The sequence below is a fragment of the Pogonomyrmex barbatus genome, unplaced genomic scaffold (genome assembly GCF_055798465.1).
Source record: "Pogonomyrmex barbatus isolate J1 unplaced genomic scaffold, ASM5579846v1 scaffold14, whole genome shotgun sequence".
NCBI classification, from domain to species: Eukaryota; Metazoa; Arthropoda; class Insecta; order Hymenoptera; family Formicidae; genus Pogonomyrmex; species Pogonomyrmex barbatus.
Genome location: NW_028297110.1, coordinates 135,835 through 155,148, shown reverse-complemented (window position 1 = coordinate 155,148; position 19,314 = coordinate 135,835). Strand labels below are relative to the sequence as shown.

Genomic DNA, 19,314 nt, shown 5'->3' with positions numbered 1-19,314 from the left:
TTCAAGTACAGTCGATTTCATCCTTACATCAATAGATGAGATATAAATGAAATTTTTACCGTGTCTTCCGTTATTGCCCTCCAGCAACTTCGTCAAGATTCTCCTCCAAATTCCCGATTTTTCTTTCCCGTTCATTAACCGAACATATCTTTCATATACAAAATGTCTCGCAGCGATCGAGGAGCAGCGACAATCGGTAGTTAACCTGACAACAATGTGACACGATCGTGAAATAAAAATCGAACGACAGATTGATTCTCGCGCGTATTCCAACCGCGAGATCAGATTGGTACTCGATAGATTTTTATTCGACAGATCGCGAGCGGGATCCGTATAATACGCGGTGGAACACGAACGCGGACCCAAACACGACGGACCGCGGATCACGACTGCGAGTCGCGAGCTGCGAAATACCCGTTTACACTCACTCCGCGCGAACGCGCGCGCGGAACTGCGCGGCACCGCGCCGCGCATGTACGCGTGCCATACGGCATAAAGTTTGTCTCCTTGCCTCTAGGAGAGCCAAGACGTTCCGCCTGATCACATATGTACGATCATACGCGGGATTTTTCTCTCTTTTCGACAATTGCTCAGAAAATAGAAATGAAAATAGAAATGATTAAAAATGACTGCTTGGTACCTTTAACATTAAAGGTATATTTCTATATTTCTAAGAATATATTTCTTAATTCAAAATTGTGGAAATTTTATGTTTTAGCACATTTGAGCGTTGTTCTTTCGAATTTGATGCCATGCTTACATCAAACTTACGGCAAACTTTTTCATTGTAATCGAGTTGAAATTTAAAGTTTACATTATATAAATTTAATATCATATTCATAATATAAAATTCAAAGATGTAATGTCTTTTAATTATACTTTTAGTTATATATTATTAAGAAAAGATATGTGAAAAGTCAATTTGAATTATTTCTCCTGAATAACTCTACATTTGAATAACTCTAATAAATACGTCCATTTAAATACTTAAATGAGATATATGCATACATAAATATTTATTGGTGTAAAAAATTCTTTTTTAACGATATAGCACTGTTTGCTTTTGCAATCAAGTTAAATATTTTCGTTATTTCCGATTTATAACGAATCTCGTACATACAGTATACATACACGGCGAAAGTGACAAAAAAAGGAAAACGAGTGAATGTTCGAAACGGGTCGCGTTTCCGTGCTCGAAAAATCACGTAAAATTATATCGCGCAAGCTGGATTTATGACACGAAAATCTGCACCACGTGGCGCAATGTGGCAATAACAGTATTTCGTGCATACAAGACTGGACAAGTCACCAGTAATATGTTGCAAACGAAAATTATTGACTAGCGTAGTTCTAAAAAATTTTAATTAATTTAAATAAAATTTTAAACCAAAGTTTCGCCTAACTTCAGGTTAATCTTTAACAATTTAGTAATCAAAAAGATTATTTCAATAATTAGAAAGTAAAATAGATAAAATAATAGATAAAAGATAGAAATAATTTATTTTATTTGAAATATTATTTTTCAACAATAAATAATAAATAAATAATAATAAATAATAGTTATAACATGAAAATAAGTAATAAAAAAAATAAAATAATAACAACTTGTTTGCTTATGTTTCTTTTTATATGTTAAATATGACTCTAATTCTCCCATTAATAAATCATTCTTATATAAATTATGGGAAGAAATATCTGTCTGTCCGCTCACGAGGACGGAAAATTTGCGGTCATTCGTTTGCGAGCAACGAGCCAAGATTAGATACCACCATCGAACGAGAAGGTGGACCATTGAGAGTTATGGTAACGGAACGGAGGTGCATGACCCAATTTCGGAAGGACAAAAGGACCATTCTCGTTCGCGTCAGGACAACATGCCTGGTCGTAACAGCAACGTACAAAAAGATGGAACCTTTAAAAACTCAATCGGATGATTGAATATATTTGAATATATTTGAATTATTATCACACATATAGAAATTAGACAGTTATTGTAATAATATTAACATTAAAAGCAAATCCTTATTTCTGAAATCGGGACATGATGAGTAATTTCCACAAAACTTAATTTATTAATGAAAGATCGATATTATATATAAAATAATATTAATAACAAACGTGCAGTCGTTTGCTAATCTTAATTATGCAATAAACGACTTTAACAAATTACTTCAACCTCACGAGATTTACAATTCTGATACTCTAGCTGTCGCGGCGTGCGCTTGACAGCGATAACCGTCCGCGTTATATTACCTCGGCGAAATGGAAAAGCATCCTCGAGGCGAAGAATCGCAGAGGCACAGACATACCGAGCTATGATGCAACATGATTCGGAACATGATTTTTTTTTAAAACACGAATGTGTGTTAAAGTCGAAAGGGTGTTAATTGAGGTGAAACGCGGCTCTCGACTAGAGCAGTGAACCAACTCTTGTTTATTAACAAGTTAGTAGACCGGATCGTCAGTAGAAATCCATTCAACGAGATTCATTATCCTTGTTAGCGAACATGTTGGTTAGCGACAAAACCCTAATTGTCCCGCTTGAAATTAATATTAACAACTTATTAATGGTCCGTCAATTTGAAACAACACGATATAAAAATGCAAAAATGGTTATAAAAAGTTTGAAGCATAATTACTTTTCGATAAATAGTTGACTCGTGTAAATATTTGACAGTAACGTGTGACTTCGGTAATGTCATATCTCATTACACAACTATCTGCCAAGCCTGAAGGTACGCTAATCAGATTTCCCTGTATGAAACATAGGGTAATAGTCGAGTATTTGGAGTCGTGGGGATGGAATGAAGTGGATAACCCAATTTGCGAGAGACAAAAGAGGGCTACAAACTCGACGCGTAGCAAGGAATGGCCCCGAGGTTTCGACAAGGTCGTGCCCCTCTGACCTCAACGAGCTACCTCGACGCGTGCCGACTGAAAAACAACGTAAAGGAACGTCGCCGGTATAAACATCAATTTTAAAACATACAGTCATATATTTGATAATCGTACATATATAAAAAGTTAAAATTTATTTTTCAATTCATAAAATACTCGATGATATACACACCCGATAGATTGTACAGCATCTTTGTCGCATGTACCATAATATACATATATACACAAGAAAAAACATTTACAGAAAATCATTTCAACAAAATTATGCTTTCCAATTATGACAGCATCATTAACTATGTGATAATCTACAGATCATAATCATCACAAAATTCGATCTCATGATATGTTTCCGCTATCCAGCCGAGGAGATACTTGACTTTCTCTGTCGCTTCGTCATTTGCTTTGTAACCGTCAATGGCCTCAGATAGGCACTTTGATAAAAGTTTTAACAAAGACTGTAAACGAGAATGTCAACATTAACAATTAGAGTATCAGGAACGTAAATCAACAAATATAAATTAACAATTAGAGTATATGGATTCTTAAAATACTTTCCGAAAATATTTTCCACTTTTACAATTACTTTTACATACATACGATTATATTTATAGTTACATTTAAATTAATTTCTTTCTTAATATTATATTTGGAAAATTATTCGGTAATTAAACTTACCACAGGCCAGTCCTGTCTGAATAAAGCTACGCACTGATTACTTAGACTGTCTCCGTCGAGTATCTTCGTTTCTAATAATCTCTTCAAAAATTTGCCAAAAATCGGCCACATTTCGTTATTTTCCTGTTGCATCAGCAATATAATATTTCTAGAACACAGAAGTCTATGCATAGGCGAATCACCTTCGTCATTTCTTAGACTATCCGATGACCATATTTTAATCAATTCGTCTTGAATCTCTCGTGTAAAGAGATCTGTCCTGTACGTAACTAAAAATACGAAATCTCGCAGTTGTACAATTTCATCATTTTCAACGATTTCAAAGATTTATGTATTATTAAACATACCTAAAAATAATGCAAAATCTGTACTGAGATAATACAAAACTTTCTGTGGTCCTGGTAATAAATCATTCCTTTGATTGAATGCTTGATATAATTTGTCTAAAATGTCCAATACAATCGATATAGTTAAATTTGTGCCATTGTTATCTAACATATGCCATATTAATCCCTATAAATAGTAAAAAATAAATAGTAAAAATATATAATACAGAGTATTGCATAAGAATAATAATTTCAAGTTATTAATTTTAGAAATAAAAAAAGATGAAAAAAATTAAAAAAAAATATATATCTTATATATCCTATAATTATACAATATTTTATAAATCAAACTTAAATCAAACTCAAATATTCTTACGCGAAGTTCGTCCATAACGACGGTAGGACTAGGAGCATTGGCATTATGAAGCTTTTCTTGCTTTGAATGCACAGGACTGTTGTTTCGAAAAAATCTATTAATCTCAAGTTCCATGTCTTTTATAAACAAAGAATCACCGGCAATGTGCGATTGAATCCACTGATTTATTCGTTCCATTGCCATTCTAATCGCAATCTTGGTACACATTTCTTTGACAGGCGTTAAAGAGTCTTCTGCTAATAGGGATTCTATCGATGTCACGACTCGCGTTTCGCAAATTGTCAGAATCGTTTTTTCACATTGATCTTTTAAATCTCTCGACGCGTCGTTGGCCAATATATTTATGTCGCTTAAGAGCGAAGCCTAAACATTAAAATATAATTTATACACTAAAACATAAAATTTTTCCTTAATCACACAGAAATATTACCTTAAATTCGTTGAAGTAATTTTTTGACAATTCTCCCTGCTCATCGGAGTTCTTCTTAATATGTTTATGTTTCAGGATTTTCCTGAAAGAATTTAAATTCGCTTCTCGCGATGAGGCTAATAGAGTGTTGCATATATGTTTGACGCAAGTTGACGCGACTCTTTCCGAAACGAAATCGACAGTTTTTCGAGTAGAAGCCGGTTGACCATGGAAAAAAGCTTCTTCCAGTTGCAACTGCCAAAACAGAAATTTATGAAATATATAGCAGCATGGTAAAAATATAAATATATACAAAAAATGTAATACAATAATCAAAAAACCTCTAAGTGTTTTGCGCGAGTGGCGCCTCCTAATTTACGCAATTGGCTGGTAACGGGCGTAATATGTTTGTTAGAATTGATATTCAAATTTGTTCCATTTCCGTGAAACACCGGGAGAGTTGATTCCATTCGTGGACAGCACATGCGCATCGTTCGGTCGGTGATTATATCTAATTTATCAAGATTATTTTTGAGAATCGCGCAGTCGGTAGAATGCGAATTCTTTTTCTTTTCGGAAAACTTTTCCATTTGTTTGAGATTTTTTAGTTCTTTAACTTTGCAAGTCTTTTGCCAGGCGATATAGAAATCCTTGGGAAAGTTTGGTAGTTCAAATAACCAGCATAGACTCGATTTGAGTAGTACAGCCGCTTGTTGAGAAATAAGGCAATCGGGAGCGGAAAGATCGGTCTGATTGATGGCGTGATAAATGTAATACAATAGTTCTAAAATCTGTTTATAATATGGTAATCGAAGTGACACAATATCCATCATTGCTAAATATTTTACTATCCAAGGTATCGTCAGGGAGAGTTTGCCTTCAACTACAGCACTTTGAAGACACGCTTGTAAATTTAGTGATGGTAATATCTGAATAATAAAATGATTAAAAAAATATTGAAAATTTAAAGATAACTTTTAAATCATAACTTTTTTATGTTACATACCTTGCTTCTTATCTCCATTTGTGTCATTATAATCTCCTTTGTAGTATTGGATTCAGATCTATACGGTAATGACACTAAAAGTCCTAATACTTTTGCAAGAAGTCTCAAACTGGTTAAACAAGTAAGAAAAGTCTGCTGCGTTTGATCGTCAACCATCGTTTCTGTATACAAAAAGAGAGAGAGAGAGAGAGAGAGAGAGAGAGAGAGAGAGAGAGAGAGAGATCTTTATAAAAATCTTAAATAAAATATACACATAGTTAAAATAATGAAAAATGTACCTGACTCTTCTATTTCACTATTGGCAAATTGGGTATCATTCAGTTCTATTATCTCATGCACAAAACAATTCTCCAAATGGGTATAAAATATTGGATTAAATGCATGTAATATAAAATCTTTAAAAAATTCCTGTATGCCAGGAAACGAAGGACCAATATTCTGACTTTGCGATGGCAAGGGAGTCACAAATCTCTTACTGAGCTGCGTCAATTTTTCAGGATTAACATGTTTTAGAGCTTTTAGAAAATTCAAGCTTTCATCATCCACAATATCATCCTACAATTGATAATAGATGATTATTTTATCATTTATACTAATACAGCAAACAGAAAACATTAATAATAGTTTTACGGTTACTTGACGTCCATTCTGTATACACGATATCAGTAACTGTGACTTGAACAACCTAGCAATATGATAATAATTGGTACAGTCATTGTGCATCGTTAACATATTTCTTATCTTTCCACCTAGTGCAATTTGAAACACCCATCCTGGCACCAAGTGATTCTCCTCCCAAATTCTTAATATATCATAAAAAGCATCTCTCTGCTTCTTGAAAGTATGGAATGCAATGGCAGACGAAAAATTTTCGCGATTATCAGTGTCAATTTGAAAAGATACATTTACTTCCCCCATAGTGCAAATCAATTTCTAGCAGACTGTAAAAAATAATACACACTTAAATTCCATGAGTAAAAAAAAGTCGCTATGCAATTGTAAAAAGTACTTTTTACTAACAACATTAATTTATAACAACTTACTCGTTGGTCAAATACCTTGTCTCCTTTACTCAAACATTTTAGCATTGCTAAAATATTTTTATTATGTACAATTAGAGGTTAAAATTTCGAAACATATCAGAATACTATAGAGTATCATCAAGGAGTGAAGTTTTAATTAAGATGAATGTATACACACATAGAATGCATTATTATACCATTTTCAATTACGTACTGCATATCTTTCAGTGTGAAGATTATATTTTCAAACACACATATGGGTACATATCACTATATTCTAACAACATACTTTGCAACCGTGTTGATTAAGTTAGGTTAGGTTACAAAACAGATGGATTCTAACTTCTTTTCAAGATTTCACGGTAATACATGACATTTAAATAAATGCCTTAATCATTTAAGGCATGTTTTATTTTAATTAGTTTCTTTTATACTTTAATACTTTTATTTAATACTTTTATAATACTTGTCAAAAATTTGGAGACCTGTTCTTTATCATACTACTGAACTGCAATAAAACTTATTTTCTCTCTTTCACCAAGCTTTAAATATATATTTATTTTATTTGGAGTATACACACTAGTTCAGCTACAAAAATACAAACTTTAAAATCTTTTTATTAGGAAAATATCGATGGAATAATAAGTTTACCCACAACAAAAAAGTAAGCTTTATAACTTCATATATTCTAACTTCATAATTTTGTGTTAAATAAGCAATATATTTAAATTTTTAAGAAAATCTTGGAGAAATTCCGAAACACCGAACTCACAATCAGACGGGAATGTATCTTTATCTACATAAAACTGAAATGTTGGTAAATTATTAATTATTATTAATAACGCTCATAATTTTGTCAACAATATGTATATATCAATCTTAAGTTTTTTATGTTCTTGATAGTAGTTGCTTTCGAAGAGGATTAGAATTTTCTTTCTTGACAAATTTGTATTTAACTCTGTTATTTATTAATAGATAAAAACTCAAAATAAATACCAATAATAATCTTTCAAATTAGAAACTTTACTTTTTTACTAGCAATAGATAAGATTTATTTTCGAATATACTGACAAAGAACTACAATACCGACGAGATACTATTAAAGACCGACAATCTTACGGGAGTTAGCGGGACCGCTAAGAGGGCCCGGGGATAATTGAAGAAACGGATTGATATTATCGATTGTTTTGACTGTATTGAGGATAACAAAGAGAGGATAACGTTTATTTATTACTGCTATTATGACGGATTTAATTTTAAATTAACAATTCCTTTTACTCGAACTATTAATTTAAAATTAAATCCGTCATAATAACAGTAATAATAACAGTAATAAATGAACGTTATCCTCCCTTTGTCCCTTTAATAGTATCTTGTGTCGTCTACAGTCATATTCTGAAGCGCTGAAGCTGTCATATTTGGGAAACGCGCGCTATTTATCTTTTTAATTCTATAATTAATTACAGATGATTTAAATATTAAATAACAATAAGTTATAAGAATAATCATATAGAATATAGTTATATCAAAAAATCAAATTACGTAAGTGATTTTATAAAAATAAGTAAACATACTACAATTATTTTCATTATATATGTATGTATATGTATGTATATATGAATATGAACATGTTGATAAATGAGTATACTAATGTTAATCTTCAATACTTTATTCTACGATAAAAAAATTACACGTAATTAGACATGTAATTATATAAGCATACTCTTGATCCACGAATTGTGGAAGTAGCATAGACATGCACTAGAATGCGATTTTATCGGCAGTATCGGGAAATGGAATTGACTATTTAATTTCATAAAGTGGAACTCGTGGCGCTAGTAAATTGTTCATGAAGGGGCGACGGGGGTTCGATGGTTTCACGAGAAAAATCGCTTAAGTTTCTCTCTGGTGCAGTTTATGGAGTTTACATGGTTTATGTATTTTGTATAGTTCTTGTTTCCTCTTGTGGTCTATCTCTCTTGTGGTCTATCAATCATTAAAAATTCCAAAAGTGAGTTATTACAAAAGTTGCTTTGTTTATTAGTTTTTTTTTTTATTACTTTAAATATTATGATATAATTATAGCAGATAAACACTCATTGTTAAATATTTCAGAAGGTTATAAGTTTTGATTGATTATTTGTATATGGTGAATAAGAGAGATGTCAGCGTCTGAAGCACTGGCAATAGTGCAATCAAAATTTGTCTCAGGCGAGACTGTTGTAACTGTATCCTTTTCTGAACATAATAGATATGTATTATCATTATCATTAGGATAAAAGATTTTAAATATTTTATTCAATTATAAGTTATTTTATTATCTCATATCTTGATATTAGTACAATGCTATATATTTTCCCAGTACCTTAACTGTATAATTATAGGCTACAGAAGCATCATTAATACAAGGTTGGATACAATCTTCGAGATATGTAGCTCTTATTTACAAAGGAACAACTCATGCTTTAGCAATTTTTCTAACTTCAAAAACGCCGCCACAAGTATATAGTGATCTTATTTTGGAAGGAATACTACCTATTGATCAGGATTTCAAATGTGGTATAGGTATCCTTTGAAGTTTTTTATAGGTGTTATAAATATTTAGATGTTGTAAAAAACAACTATACATTTTCTCTAGCATGTGTACATATATAGTATAATTAAAAAATATATATATACATATATATATGTATGTGTGTGTGTGTGTGTGTGTGTGTGTGTGTGTGTGTGTGTGTGTGTGTAATACACAAACACACATACACACACACACACATATAGTATAATTAAAAAAGATATATATCTTTTTTAATTATACTATATATGTGGACATGCTAGAAAAAACATATAGTTGTTTTTTCAAAAAATATATATGCATATTGCTAATTGCATAATTTTTTTAAAGCAATTGTATATCTTCTTCATGCCAATTGATTTATTTTATGCATAAAAGTATTAAGATTATCAAAAATAATTTAAAAAATATTTTATATTTTGTGGATCTGTAATTAGTAGATAACAACAACAAGTGGATTTGTTTGAAATGTTTTTCTTCTATATTTTTGGATATTTGTCTCTATTTTAAAATAACATTTTTTTATCTAAAGATTTGTTCTATATACTGAGCACTCCATGTTTTTTACCTTTTTTTTTAAATAATTTATAATTTTATAATTATGAATGAGTTTTTTAATTCAGCATAAATCTAGTGCATTTTTATCAAACTAAAAATATAGCATCTCTAATGAGTTTGTGAGATGGCTTGTTTTTAAGAATGATTTGATAGTTCAATAATAAGTATGTATATAAATATATACAGGATGTCCAGTATTAACCATTGTACTTCTTACATAAAGCAAATAAAGCTGATTATATTGAATCAAAAAGTTCTGTATGATTTTATAATTTTTACAATAATTAAAGAATTATTAATTTATACAGAGCTGCAAATGAACAAGCATTTGTACAAAAGAACAGCCGTGTTAAGTAATGGTTATTAGGCTTGCTAGCAAGAATATAAATATTGAATATGATCTATAAATGATAGCATATTTATTTATAGTGCACATCATCTCCATTATATTGCCGCGGTCTAGCAAACATGAGCATATGTATTGCTGGACTGTCCTTTTGTATGAAAATTCATTCATTCGTGGAGATGTATATAAATTAATAACTTTTTAATTATTGCAAAAATGAAAATAATATAAGACTTCTATTCAATATAATCCATTTTACTTGCTTACAAGAGATGATACTATTATCAGATACTCTGTAAATTATCAAAATTAATAGACATTAACAATTTAAAGCTCTCGCGATGCGACATGGATTGTGTGACGTCAAGAAGCGAGAAATAACATGTAAAAAATTTCTTGCGTCTAGCTTTATTTTATAATGTTTTCCCTTGAAAACATAATATTTTCATATTCTAAAATTTGTAAAAAATACTAGAAAGATATCTGTCCAATAGCTCATGTAAAAGTATAAAATAATTCTTGAAATAATGGTACTATGGTTCAGCTATCAGAAATCACCAGATCATTAGATCTAGTTGTTTCTATAATAATGTCTAATATTGCTTATATTTTTTAATTTGTCTAACTTTTATCATTTAAGTACGTATCTTTAATTGATCCAAATGTTTTTCAATCAAATTTTGTTTCTCATTTTCTTCTTTTTTTAACTAAAGATACTAATGGAGAAGCACAAGATGGTTTTGATATATACATGAATATTACATCAAGGAAACTTCGTCTAATATTTGAAATGAAGCTTGGAGAGGCAACCAGTTCCTTAGTATCAGAGATATTTCGAGCAATAGAAGGTATGTGTGTGTGTGTGTGTGTGTGTGTGTGTGTGTGTGTGTGTGTGTGTGTGTGTGCGCGCGCGCGCGCGCGCGCGCGCGCGTGTGTGTACACATGCGCAAAACACTATATATATATATATATATATATATATATAAAAATTGTGTTTTGCGTGTATGTATATTTTTATATCTGATAGGATAATTATCATGCACAAGTTCATCTATCTGTAAAATGTGATTTTAGTATATCAGACAGTTAAAAGTCCTGCAGCGGAATTTTTGTGGATTGAAAAATTAACACGGAGTACGAGAAATTTAGCTACTGGTGGTAAAGATACGCATGATGCTGTCGACTCTGTAAGTTATTATATAATAATAATTAAAAAATAATAAGTTAATATATAATAATAATAATGAAATTATAATTATATTATATGGAAATATGAAATAAAGTTGATAAAATATCTTTTAATAAAAATTTATATTATTATTTTTTTAGTTGTTCAATCTTGAGAATCACGAATTAACAGTACCAAGACAAAGCATTGCCTCGGGTAGATCCCCAGTAGCTGCAAGAGAATCAGTAGTCCGATATCAAATGGCTTGTAAAGAAGATGATTATACATACAGTAAAACATTTCGGTTTGTACTCCACATTATTATGGTTGTATACCATACGTTATTTTATTTTTTTTTAATTAATTTGAACGTATGTTTTTATATATGTTTTACATGATTATTATTAATAATTACAGTATACTTATTTGTACATGGAACGTAAACGGACAACCTCCAAATGGCATTAAATTAGATTCGTGGTTAAGCACCGATGAAATGCCGCCAGATATATACGCTATTGGATTCCAAGAATTAGATTTAAGCAAAGAAGCATTCTTATTTCACGAAACTCCTAGAGAAGAAGAATGGAGGTACGTAATTTATATTAAATTTCAAAATGTAATATGTCAACATATAATAGCAATTGTACAGAATGATTCCGGACAAATTTAAAGGAGTGTTAGAGCTTGTTAAATTCAACAATTTTTGTTCAGTAACTTGTGTCTCGCGATGCATTTTTAAGGCTTCGTTGAACATTGTTAATTGTTGCACATTTCTTCAATACAAGGTCGTGCGGTGTCACTGTTTATAAACGTCAACATCTTGCTAACATTTTTAGCCACAAGTTGATAGAAACAAATCGACCCTTGTTGTTTGATCAGCTGCCGAATTTTACATATCTTAATTTTTTCTTTTAGAGTATATCAAGTAGTATCATAATCGATGCTCAAGTTTATAAACAAGATTTTGAACATATAATGTAATTCACAATATTCTTTAAATTTTCCAGAGAATGCCTCAGTCAATGCACCAAAAATACAATGCTTATAATGAGATTGCAAGTCGCCATTTCGAACATTTGTTGTACTAAAATAAAATAAAAAAACAATTTTTTTGCTTTAATTTATAGTTATCAAACAGCATTCAACAAGGTTAAATGATGTTTGGCGTCTTAGGAAGCATCGCTGAGTTATTATTTAATTATTTAACAAAAATAATTCAATTTAACGAGATCTAAAGATCCTTTTAAAATTGTTGTAATTATCCGGAATCATCTTGTATAATGTGAAAGTTTTGTTATAGACAAGTTATAGTCAATTCACTTCATCCTGGAGGTATATATACTCAAGTAGCTCTAGTTAGATTAGTAGGCATAATGCTGCTGATATATGCACTTGAAACACATATACCATTCATTGAAAATGTGTCTACTGATACAGTAGGGACAGGCATTATGGGAAAATTGGTGAGTTATCAATATTCAGAATATTTTTTAATCATGTACTCATCTTTAATATATGATACATTAATATATAACATAGTATGTATAATAATATACTATATACGTGCGTGCGTGCATGCGTGCGTGCATGCGTGCGTGCAGGTGCGGGTGCGGGTGCGGGTGCGTACAGTATACAGCATATATTCATAATATAATATACATTCTAATACATTTAATATACATTTCCGATACTGATTTTTGATATCCTAATATTTAATTAGTAATTCTTATAGGGTAATAAAGGTGGTGTTGCAGTAAGTTGTTGTATTCATAATACATCTATCTGCTTTGTTAATGCCCATTTAGCTGCACATTGTGAAGAATTTGAACGGCGGAATCAAGATTATGCTGATATTTGTGCGAGATTATCTTTTACAAAATATGTACCACCTAAAAGTTTCAAAGACCACGAGTAAGTTTTTATGATATTATATATATAAGATTTTCTTGTAACTCGATTATTTCAACATCATTAACATTTTTTTTTAAATGGGATAGCATATTTTCATTAACATAGTAATGTAATTCATAGAAAACAAATTCAAATATATAGAATATGTTGATCTTAAGATCTTAAGATTTTAATCATGAAAAAAATCATATTTAAAATGTGATATTTTATGTTTAACATTATCTTAAGCGAGTACAGGCCCAAAAAATCTTTTTTTGGGAATTTTTTTTAAATAACTATAAGTCTTAGAAAAAATATTAGTATGTTGATTGGGTAAATTTTGAAGAAACTTTAAGAATTTTTATACGTAAAAATATAAATATATGTGATATTATTGCACAGCAAACCCCTTTAAAAACATGGTCCATCAGCGGCCTAAAAATTTGAAGTTGTAATCGGGAATGAACAATTTTTGAAAATTTTGAAAATAGAATTAGTTTCAGTCAAGCGTAGGAATTTTTTTTAGTAATTTGGTTACAAAATAATAACGATTTGAAAAAAAAAATCAAAATTTCTCAAGATTTTGACATCTTTAAACTTTGACATCTTTTTCTCAGAAATTTAAGAATTAAAAATCTTTAATTGAAACTATTTATTTTGTGAAGTTATTCTTGAAATTTGAAACTAATCGGTTAAAAATTGTTTTAGTTATAGACACTGCTAATTGAAAAAGTAATTTCGAAAAAAATTTGTTTTCAGTATCGATTATTTATTAATAGAATTTATTAATTTTCCATAAATAAATCTGTTATTGATAAAATCACGAATTTAAAAATAAAGGGACGAAATCTAAAATGCTAGTTTAGGATGCTTTTATACTTTTTGTCGGAGATTTCCATTAAAAAAATTTTGTTACTCAAATTTTGTTACGTTCTCTTAAAATTTTTTTTTAAATGAATATAATTCCATTACGATAAAAATCATCTCAAAGCAATCCCGTTGAAGAGATTTGTATTATCTTTCGTTTCTAAATCCAGTGTTTTCTGAAGTAGTGATGTAGCAAGTTAAATCGAATACTGTGTATGTATGTGTATGTGCACGTGTGTGACGCGAGTATGCATATTGGCATATATATGCATATGTATATAAGAATATATATGACATATATGTATGTAAGAATATATATATATATATATATTTATAGCCAGATCTATTGGTTGGGAGATTTAAATTATCGCATAACGGATATGGATGCTGCAACAGCTAAGCAACATATTTCAGAAGGCAATTATGGGCCTATCTTAGCATTAGACCAACTTGGACAACAACGCAAAGCAGGTCGTGTATTTCAAGGATTTCGAGAAGCCGAAATTGATTTTAAACCCACGTACAAATATGATCCAGGTACCGACAACTGGGATTCAAGGTATATTAAAAATTTTCGAAACGTAACTTACATTCATTAAGCAAGATTTGATTGAATGCTCTTAAATGATTTTTTTTTATATTTCTATCTAATGATAAATAGTGAGAAATGTAGAGCTCCTGCTTGGTGTGATCGAATATTATGGAAAGGAGATATGATTAAATCAATTAATTATAAAAGTTATCCACAGTTAAAAATATCTGATCATAAGCCAGTTAGTGCCAGTTTTGAATCTCAGGTGAGTTACGTATATCAATACTAAATAATTTCTTTTTTTTTTTAATAATTACATACTTAGTTTGAAGGAAATTTAATTTCATTATACAATTTTATATTTTAATTTTCCATAATAGATACGAATTATAGACATGGCTAAGTATCGTAAAATCCATGAGGAAGTAATGAAAAAATTAGATAAATTAGAGAATGAATTCTTACCTCAAGTAATGGTTGATACCACTGATATTATTTTTGATGTTTTAAAATTTCTTGAACCTAGTAGTAAAGAACTTATTATCGCTAATACAGGCCAGGTAAATCAATTAATTGATATTTGCATGTATGATACATGTATGTGTGTAAACAAGATGGAAGGCACAAACAAAATCTTTACTCTTATTCTTAATATTTTATGAACTAGGTACCAGTCCAATTTGAATTTATAAAAAAATTAGATGATACAAACTATTGCAAGGATTGGCTACATATAGAACCTTATACAGGTTTTATTAAACCAGGTAATATATGTATATATAAAATGTATATATAAAAAAATATATATATATATATATATATATAATACACTGTTAATTTTCAATTCTTATGATTACATTTGATCACATTTCACAGCTAAATACACACACATACACGCGCGCGCGCGTGTATGTGTGTGTATTTAGCTGTGAAATGTGATCAAATGTAATCATAAGAATTGAAAATTAACAGTGTATTAAATCAACTTACAGCAATTATTATGACAAGTGTTACGTTCATCGTAGATGACTTATGATATAAGATATTATGATGGCTATAGTATATCCATTGTATATCTAAATATATGTCATTACATTAATATATTTTTAATTGTATACTTCTCAACAACATCAAATTATCATTTAAAACGCTAAAAGTATCAAATTCGAAGTCATGTATCTTTGCAAAAAATGGTCGCAAAATGATGTTTAAACAAATATTTTGAAGCGTGTTTTAAATGATGCTTTAATTCTGTTAAAAATGCATATGTATGTATATACATAATATGTACATATATGTAACATAAATCTTTTTTTTTTGTTGTGTTTAGGTGAAAAATGTGACATTAAACTGGAGGTATATGTAGATAAAAAAACTGCATGTAAATTGAATTCCGGTGAAGATAAGTTATATGATATTTTAGTTTTACATCTCGAGGGAGGCAAAGATATTTTCATTACTATAACAGGTATATTATATTACAAAATGTACACAAGATATAATAGAATTATAATTATTTTTCACGATTGATACAAGCCTTGCTAGTTTAACACGACGATTATATGAGTTAATTGCTTTTCAGGTACTTATGAAAGAAGCTGTTTTGGCTCTTCTATGGAAGCATTAGTTCATATTTCAGTTCCAATTAGAGAAATTCCTATTGGACGATTAATTGATTTGGTAAAAATCTAAAATTTCATATGTAATGCTATTATTTAAATTGAAACTATTGCTTTGTGACTTAATTTATACATCTTAATTTTTTCTTTGAAATTATAGGAGAATAATAAAAATCTTTCACAAGAACCATATCCGGTACCAAAAGAAGTGTGGCATTTAGTAGATAGATTATATCGACATGGCCTTAAAACTCCAGGGCTTTTTGAAACACCAGGTCTTCATAGTGAGATAGTAGCTATTCGAGATTGGTTAGATGAATTAAGTCAAGATCCAATGCGTATCCTTTTGCTATTTTAATATTTTATATATATATATATATATATATATGCACGCACGCACGCATAAAACGCACGCATGTGTGTGTGTGTGTGTGTGTGTGTGTGTGTGTGTGTGTGTGTGTGTGTGTGTGTGTGTGTGTGTGTGTGTGTGTGTGTGTGTGTGTGTGTGTGTGTGTGTGTGTGTGTTATATACTTAGGACACACATAATAGTACTATTATCAACATTTTTTTTATAAAAATTATTTTTTTTTAATGAAAGAAATCCTTTTTATATAATGTGATTTTTCTAATTATTCTAAGTATATAAATCTAAAGTTACAAAAAATCAACGGTTTATGAAGTATTTCCTTCTCTTGAACTAATTATACATATACATTTAGACACATCATTTTTTTACTGTACCAATAATACTAATTTTCGACCATAGCAAGTTTTGATCATTCCAAGAACAATTCATAAAGTCATATGATCTACTTTATATATTACTTTATATATTACTAGAGATATAATCAAATAGTTTATAATCATATTTAAACGAATAAATATTTATTATTATAAGAAGCTGTATCGAAAACATCAACATTTTTTCGAATAACAAATAGGAGATAAATGCATGAAAAGAGATAATAATAAATTAACCTCTCTGTACTATGTATGTTATATGTACTATATGCTCGCATGTATATGTATATATGTATGTTCATATTTTTATTGCATTATCATTCCTTAATAATTATTTTTCTGAATATGTATAGCTGGCGGTGTACATTCAGTAGCGGAAGCATTATTACTACTCTTAGAATCTACTGCTGAACCATTGATACCATATAACTTACATAGTGTTTGTCTATCTGCAGCAACTAATTATTTACAATGCAAACAAGTAAACCAAATTAACTAACGTTTTATGTATAATATTATTCTACACGATCAAAATCAGATCACATATATTTTTCGTTCACAGATTGTAATGCAACTACCTGAGACTAGAAGAACAGTTTTCCTTTATATCAGCTCATTTTTGCAAGAGTTATTAAGTCATACACAGGATAATGAACTCGATGCTAAAACGCTTGGTAAAATTATTCATATTACCTCTATTTTTATTTAGTTTTATCTATTATTTAGTTTTACTTAATATATTATATTTAATCTCTTTCTGCATCCTATATGAACATTTACAAGAAAATAGTTTAAAAACAAATTGTATGTTTGCAGCGACGTTGTTTGGGTCAATATTTTTAAGAGATCCGCCGAGAAGCAGGGACGATCGTCATCAAAGGAATCGTGCAACTCAAATTACTTTTGATAAGAAAAAGGCTGCATTTGTTTATCATTTCTTGGTCAACGATCAAAGTGATTTTATATTGGGTCGATAATATGCAGATTGAACATTTAACGAAATATTAATAATATTACTTATGAACATCTTATTGATATATTTGAAACAAAAAAAAATATTTGACTAAATTAGTCGGCAATTATCTATGATTTTTATAATATTAAAGATAGGACAAGTATTTTTTTATCTCTCATAATTAAAGCAACATTTTTTTGATGTGTTGATATAAATCGATATTTACATATATTACAAATAATACAAAAATTTTATATACATGTATTAAATATGTAGATATAGTTTAAAAAAATACTTTTCTTCACACATAAGAACAAAACTAGTCACTTTCTTAAATTTTTTGAACTTTTGTATGCAAAGCGAACTTTGTTCTAATGAACTTTGTTCTTTGTGCTAGCGATTATTAGAAAATGTTTAATATAATTTTTCTACGCTGATTTTCCTAGTATGCAATTTAACAAATAAATAAATTTTGAAAAATATCGTATAATATAACTTTAAAAATATATGTATAATTGCTACATTTTTTTCGACATTTTCTATTTTTTGAATGAAGAATTATCATAAAAAAAATCATTATAAAAAATATTGATTCATGGTAAAATAACAAAATCATTAAAAATTATTTAAATATCTATTATTTTATTTAAAAAAATTATGAACAATATAATAAATATTATATCTTATTTTTTTCATACAAAAAATATGTGCTATAAACATAATAGATCGATTATATATTTATTAATTGACTTATTAATCGATTGATTTTTTATCACGTATCCAATTTAATTTCTTATGAATAATTATTTATAAATTGTAGAAAATTGATCAAGTAAAATAGATCAATAATATAAAAATAAAATATACTTCAAATAAATTTGAAATACCATATAGTACAATTATTTATAATTTCCTGTATAAGAAAAAAAATTAAATTAAAATTCTAATTAAAAAAAGAAATCAACATTAATTGAAACTGTAACTATGGAACGCAACTTTTCTTTGAATCAAATTTTATGAATTACACTCCGGTTGAAGTAAATTGTGGAATCGGATCTTAATCTGCATAACCATAACGGTTCCCCATCTGTTAATTGTTTATGTCTCCAATCTTTTACTATCTGAGGACTATTTACATTTTATATGGCTATTCGCTATCTATATATATATAAAAGAAATACATATGCGCGCGCGCGCGCACACATACACACACACACGCACACGCGCATATAGATAATTATTTCATTTGCAGTAATCTATAATATTTATATAATATTCAATAAGTAGGAAATAATAGTTGATGTATGTTTCATATAACAAACATGTTATATAATTTATCACATTCCTTTT

The 19,314-nt window shown here is 29.3% G+C and overlaps 3 protein-coding genes across 8 annotated transcripts in view; 1 reads left to right on the top strand and 2 right to left on the bottom strand.

The window, feature by feature from the left end:
• Nucleotides 1–430, bottom strand: part of LOC105424793 (adhesion G protein-coupled receptor E3) — a 69,227-nt gene extending 68,797 nt beyond the window's left edge. For both annotated transcript variants that reach the window (XM_089073128.1, XM_011635223.2), the window contains exon 1: nt 60–430. The gene's annotated coding sequence lies outside the window, so the exon portion shown is untranslated. The remainder of the gene's footprint in view (nt 1–59) is intronic.
• A 2,546-nt stretch (nt 431–2,976) lies between these two features.
• Nucleotides 2,977–7,629, bottom strand: dlt (codanin-1 like protein dlt). 3 transcript variants are annotated; one of them, XM_089072812.1, is made up of 11 exons: nt 7,368–7,629; nt 6,734–7,300; nt 6,321–6,631; nt 5,969–6,245; nt 5,691–5,851; nt 5,026–5,613; nt 4,706–4,939; nt 4,276–4,638; nt 3,921–4,086; nt 3,574–3,842; nt 2,977–3,353 (listed from the first exon to the last, which is right to left on the bottom strand). In XM_089072812.1, the coding sequence occupies exons 3-11, from the start codon at nt 6,606–6,608 to the stop codon at nt 3,204–3,206; spliced, it is 2,496 nt and encodes an 831-aa protein (XP_088928938.1). In that variant the 5' UTR covers nt 6,609–6,631; nt 6,734–7,300; nt 7,368–7,629; the 3' UTR covers nt 2,977–3,203. The 3 variants fall into 3 exon arrangements, with proteins under 3 accessions (XP_088928938.1, XP_011633523.2, XP_088928939.1); XM_011635221.3 differs by having other exon boundaries at nt 6,734–7,629; XM_089072813.1 differs by having other exon boundaries at nt 6,327–6,631; nt 6,734–7,625.
• A 928-nt stretch (nt 7,630–8,557) lies between these two features.
• Nucleotides 8,558–18,848, top strand: Ocrl (Oculocerebrorenal syndrome of Lowe). Of its 3 annotated transcripts, none has more exons than XM_089072810.1 (19): nt 8,558–8,723; nt 8,831–8,940; nt 9,097–9,277; nt 10,902–11,036; nt 11,263–11,375; nt 11,518–11,660; nt 11,774–11,947; nt 12,660–12,822; nt 13,092–13,270; nt 14,454–14,675; nt 14,778–14,913; nt 15,029–15,208; nt 15,316–15,412; nt 15,979–16,116; nt 16,231–16,328; nt 16,428–16,605; nt 17,363–17,490; nt 17,572–17,683; nt 17,826–18,848. In XM_089072810.1, the coding sequence occupies exons 2-19, from the start codon at nt 8,875–8,877 to the stop codon at nt 17,984–17,986; spliced, it is 2,604 nt and encodes an 867-aa protein (XP_088928936.1). In that variant the 5' UTR covers nt 8,558–8,723; nt 8,831–8,874; the 3' UTR covers nt 17,987–18,848. The 3 variants fall into 3 exon arrangements, with proteins under 3 accessions (XP_088928936.1, XP_088928937.1, XP_088928935.1); XM_089072811.1 differs by having other exon boundaries at nt 8,828–8,940; nt 9,097–9,271; XM_089072809.1 differs by having other exon boundaries at nt 8,828–8,940.
• Nucleotides 18,849–19,314: the final 466 nt, after the last annotated feature.

Excerpts from the sequence above, each read along its gene's own strand:
- dlt (XM_011635221.3), bottom strand. The coding sequence starts at position 6,608 with ATGGGGGAAGTAAATGTATCTTTTCAAATTGACACTGATAATCGCGAA. Across the intron at positions 5,614-5,690 it reads AAATGGAGATAAGAAGCAAG|ATATTACCATCACTAAATTT; the intron begins GTATGTAACATA and ends TTTATTATTCAG. Across the intron at positions 3,354-3,573 it reads TCAGACAGGACTGGCCTGTG|TCTTTGTTAAAACTTTTATC; the intron begins GTAAGTTTAATT and ends TCTCGTTTACAG.
- Ocrl (XM_089072810.1), top strand. The coding sequence starts at position 8,875 with ATGTCAGCGTCTGAAGCACTGGCAATAGTGCAATCAAAATTTGTCTCA. Across the intron at positions 11,661-11,773 it reads ACATACAGTAAAACATTTCG|TATACTTATTTGTACATGGA; the intron begins GTTTGTACTCCA and ends TAATAATTACAG. Across the intron at positions 16,606-17,362 it reads ATTAAGTCAAGATCCAATGC|CTGGCGGTGTACATTCAGTA; the intron begins GTATCCTTTTGC and ends GAATATGTATAG.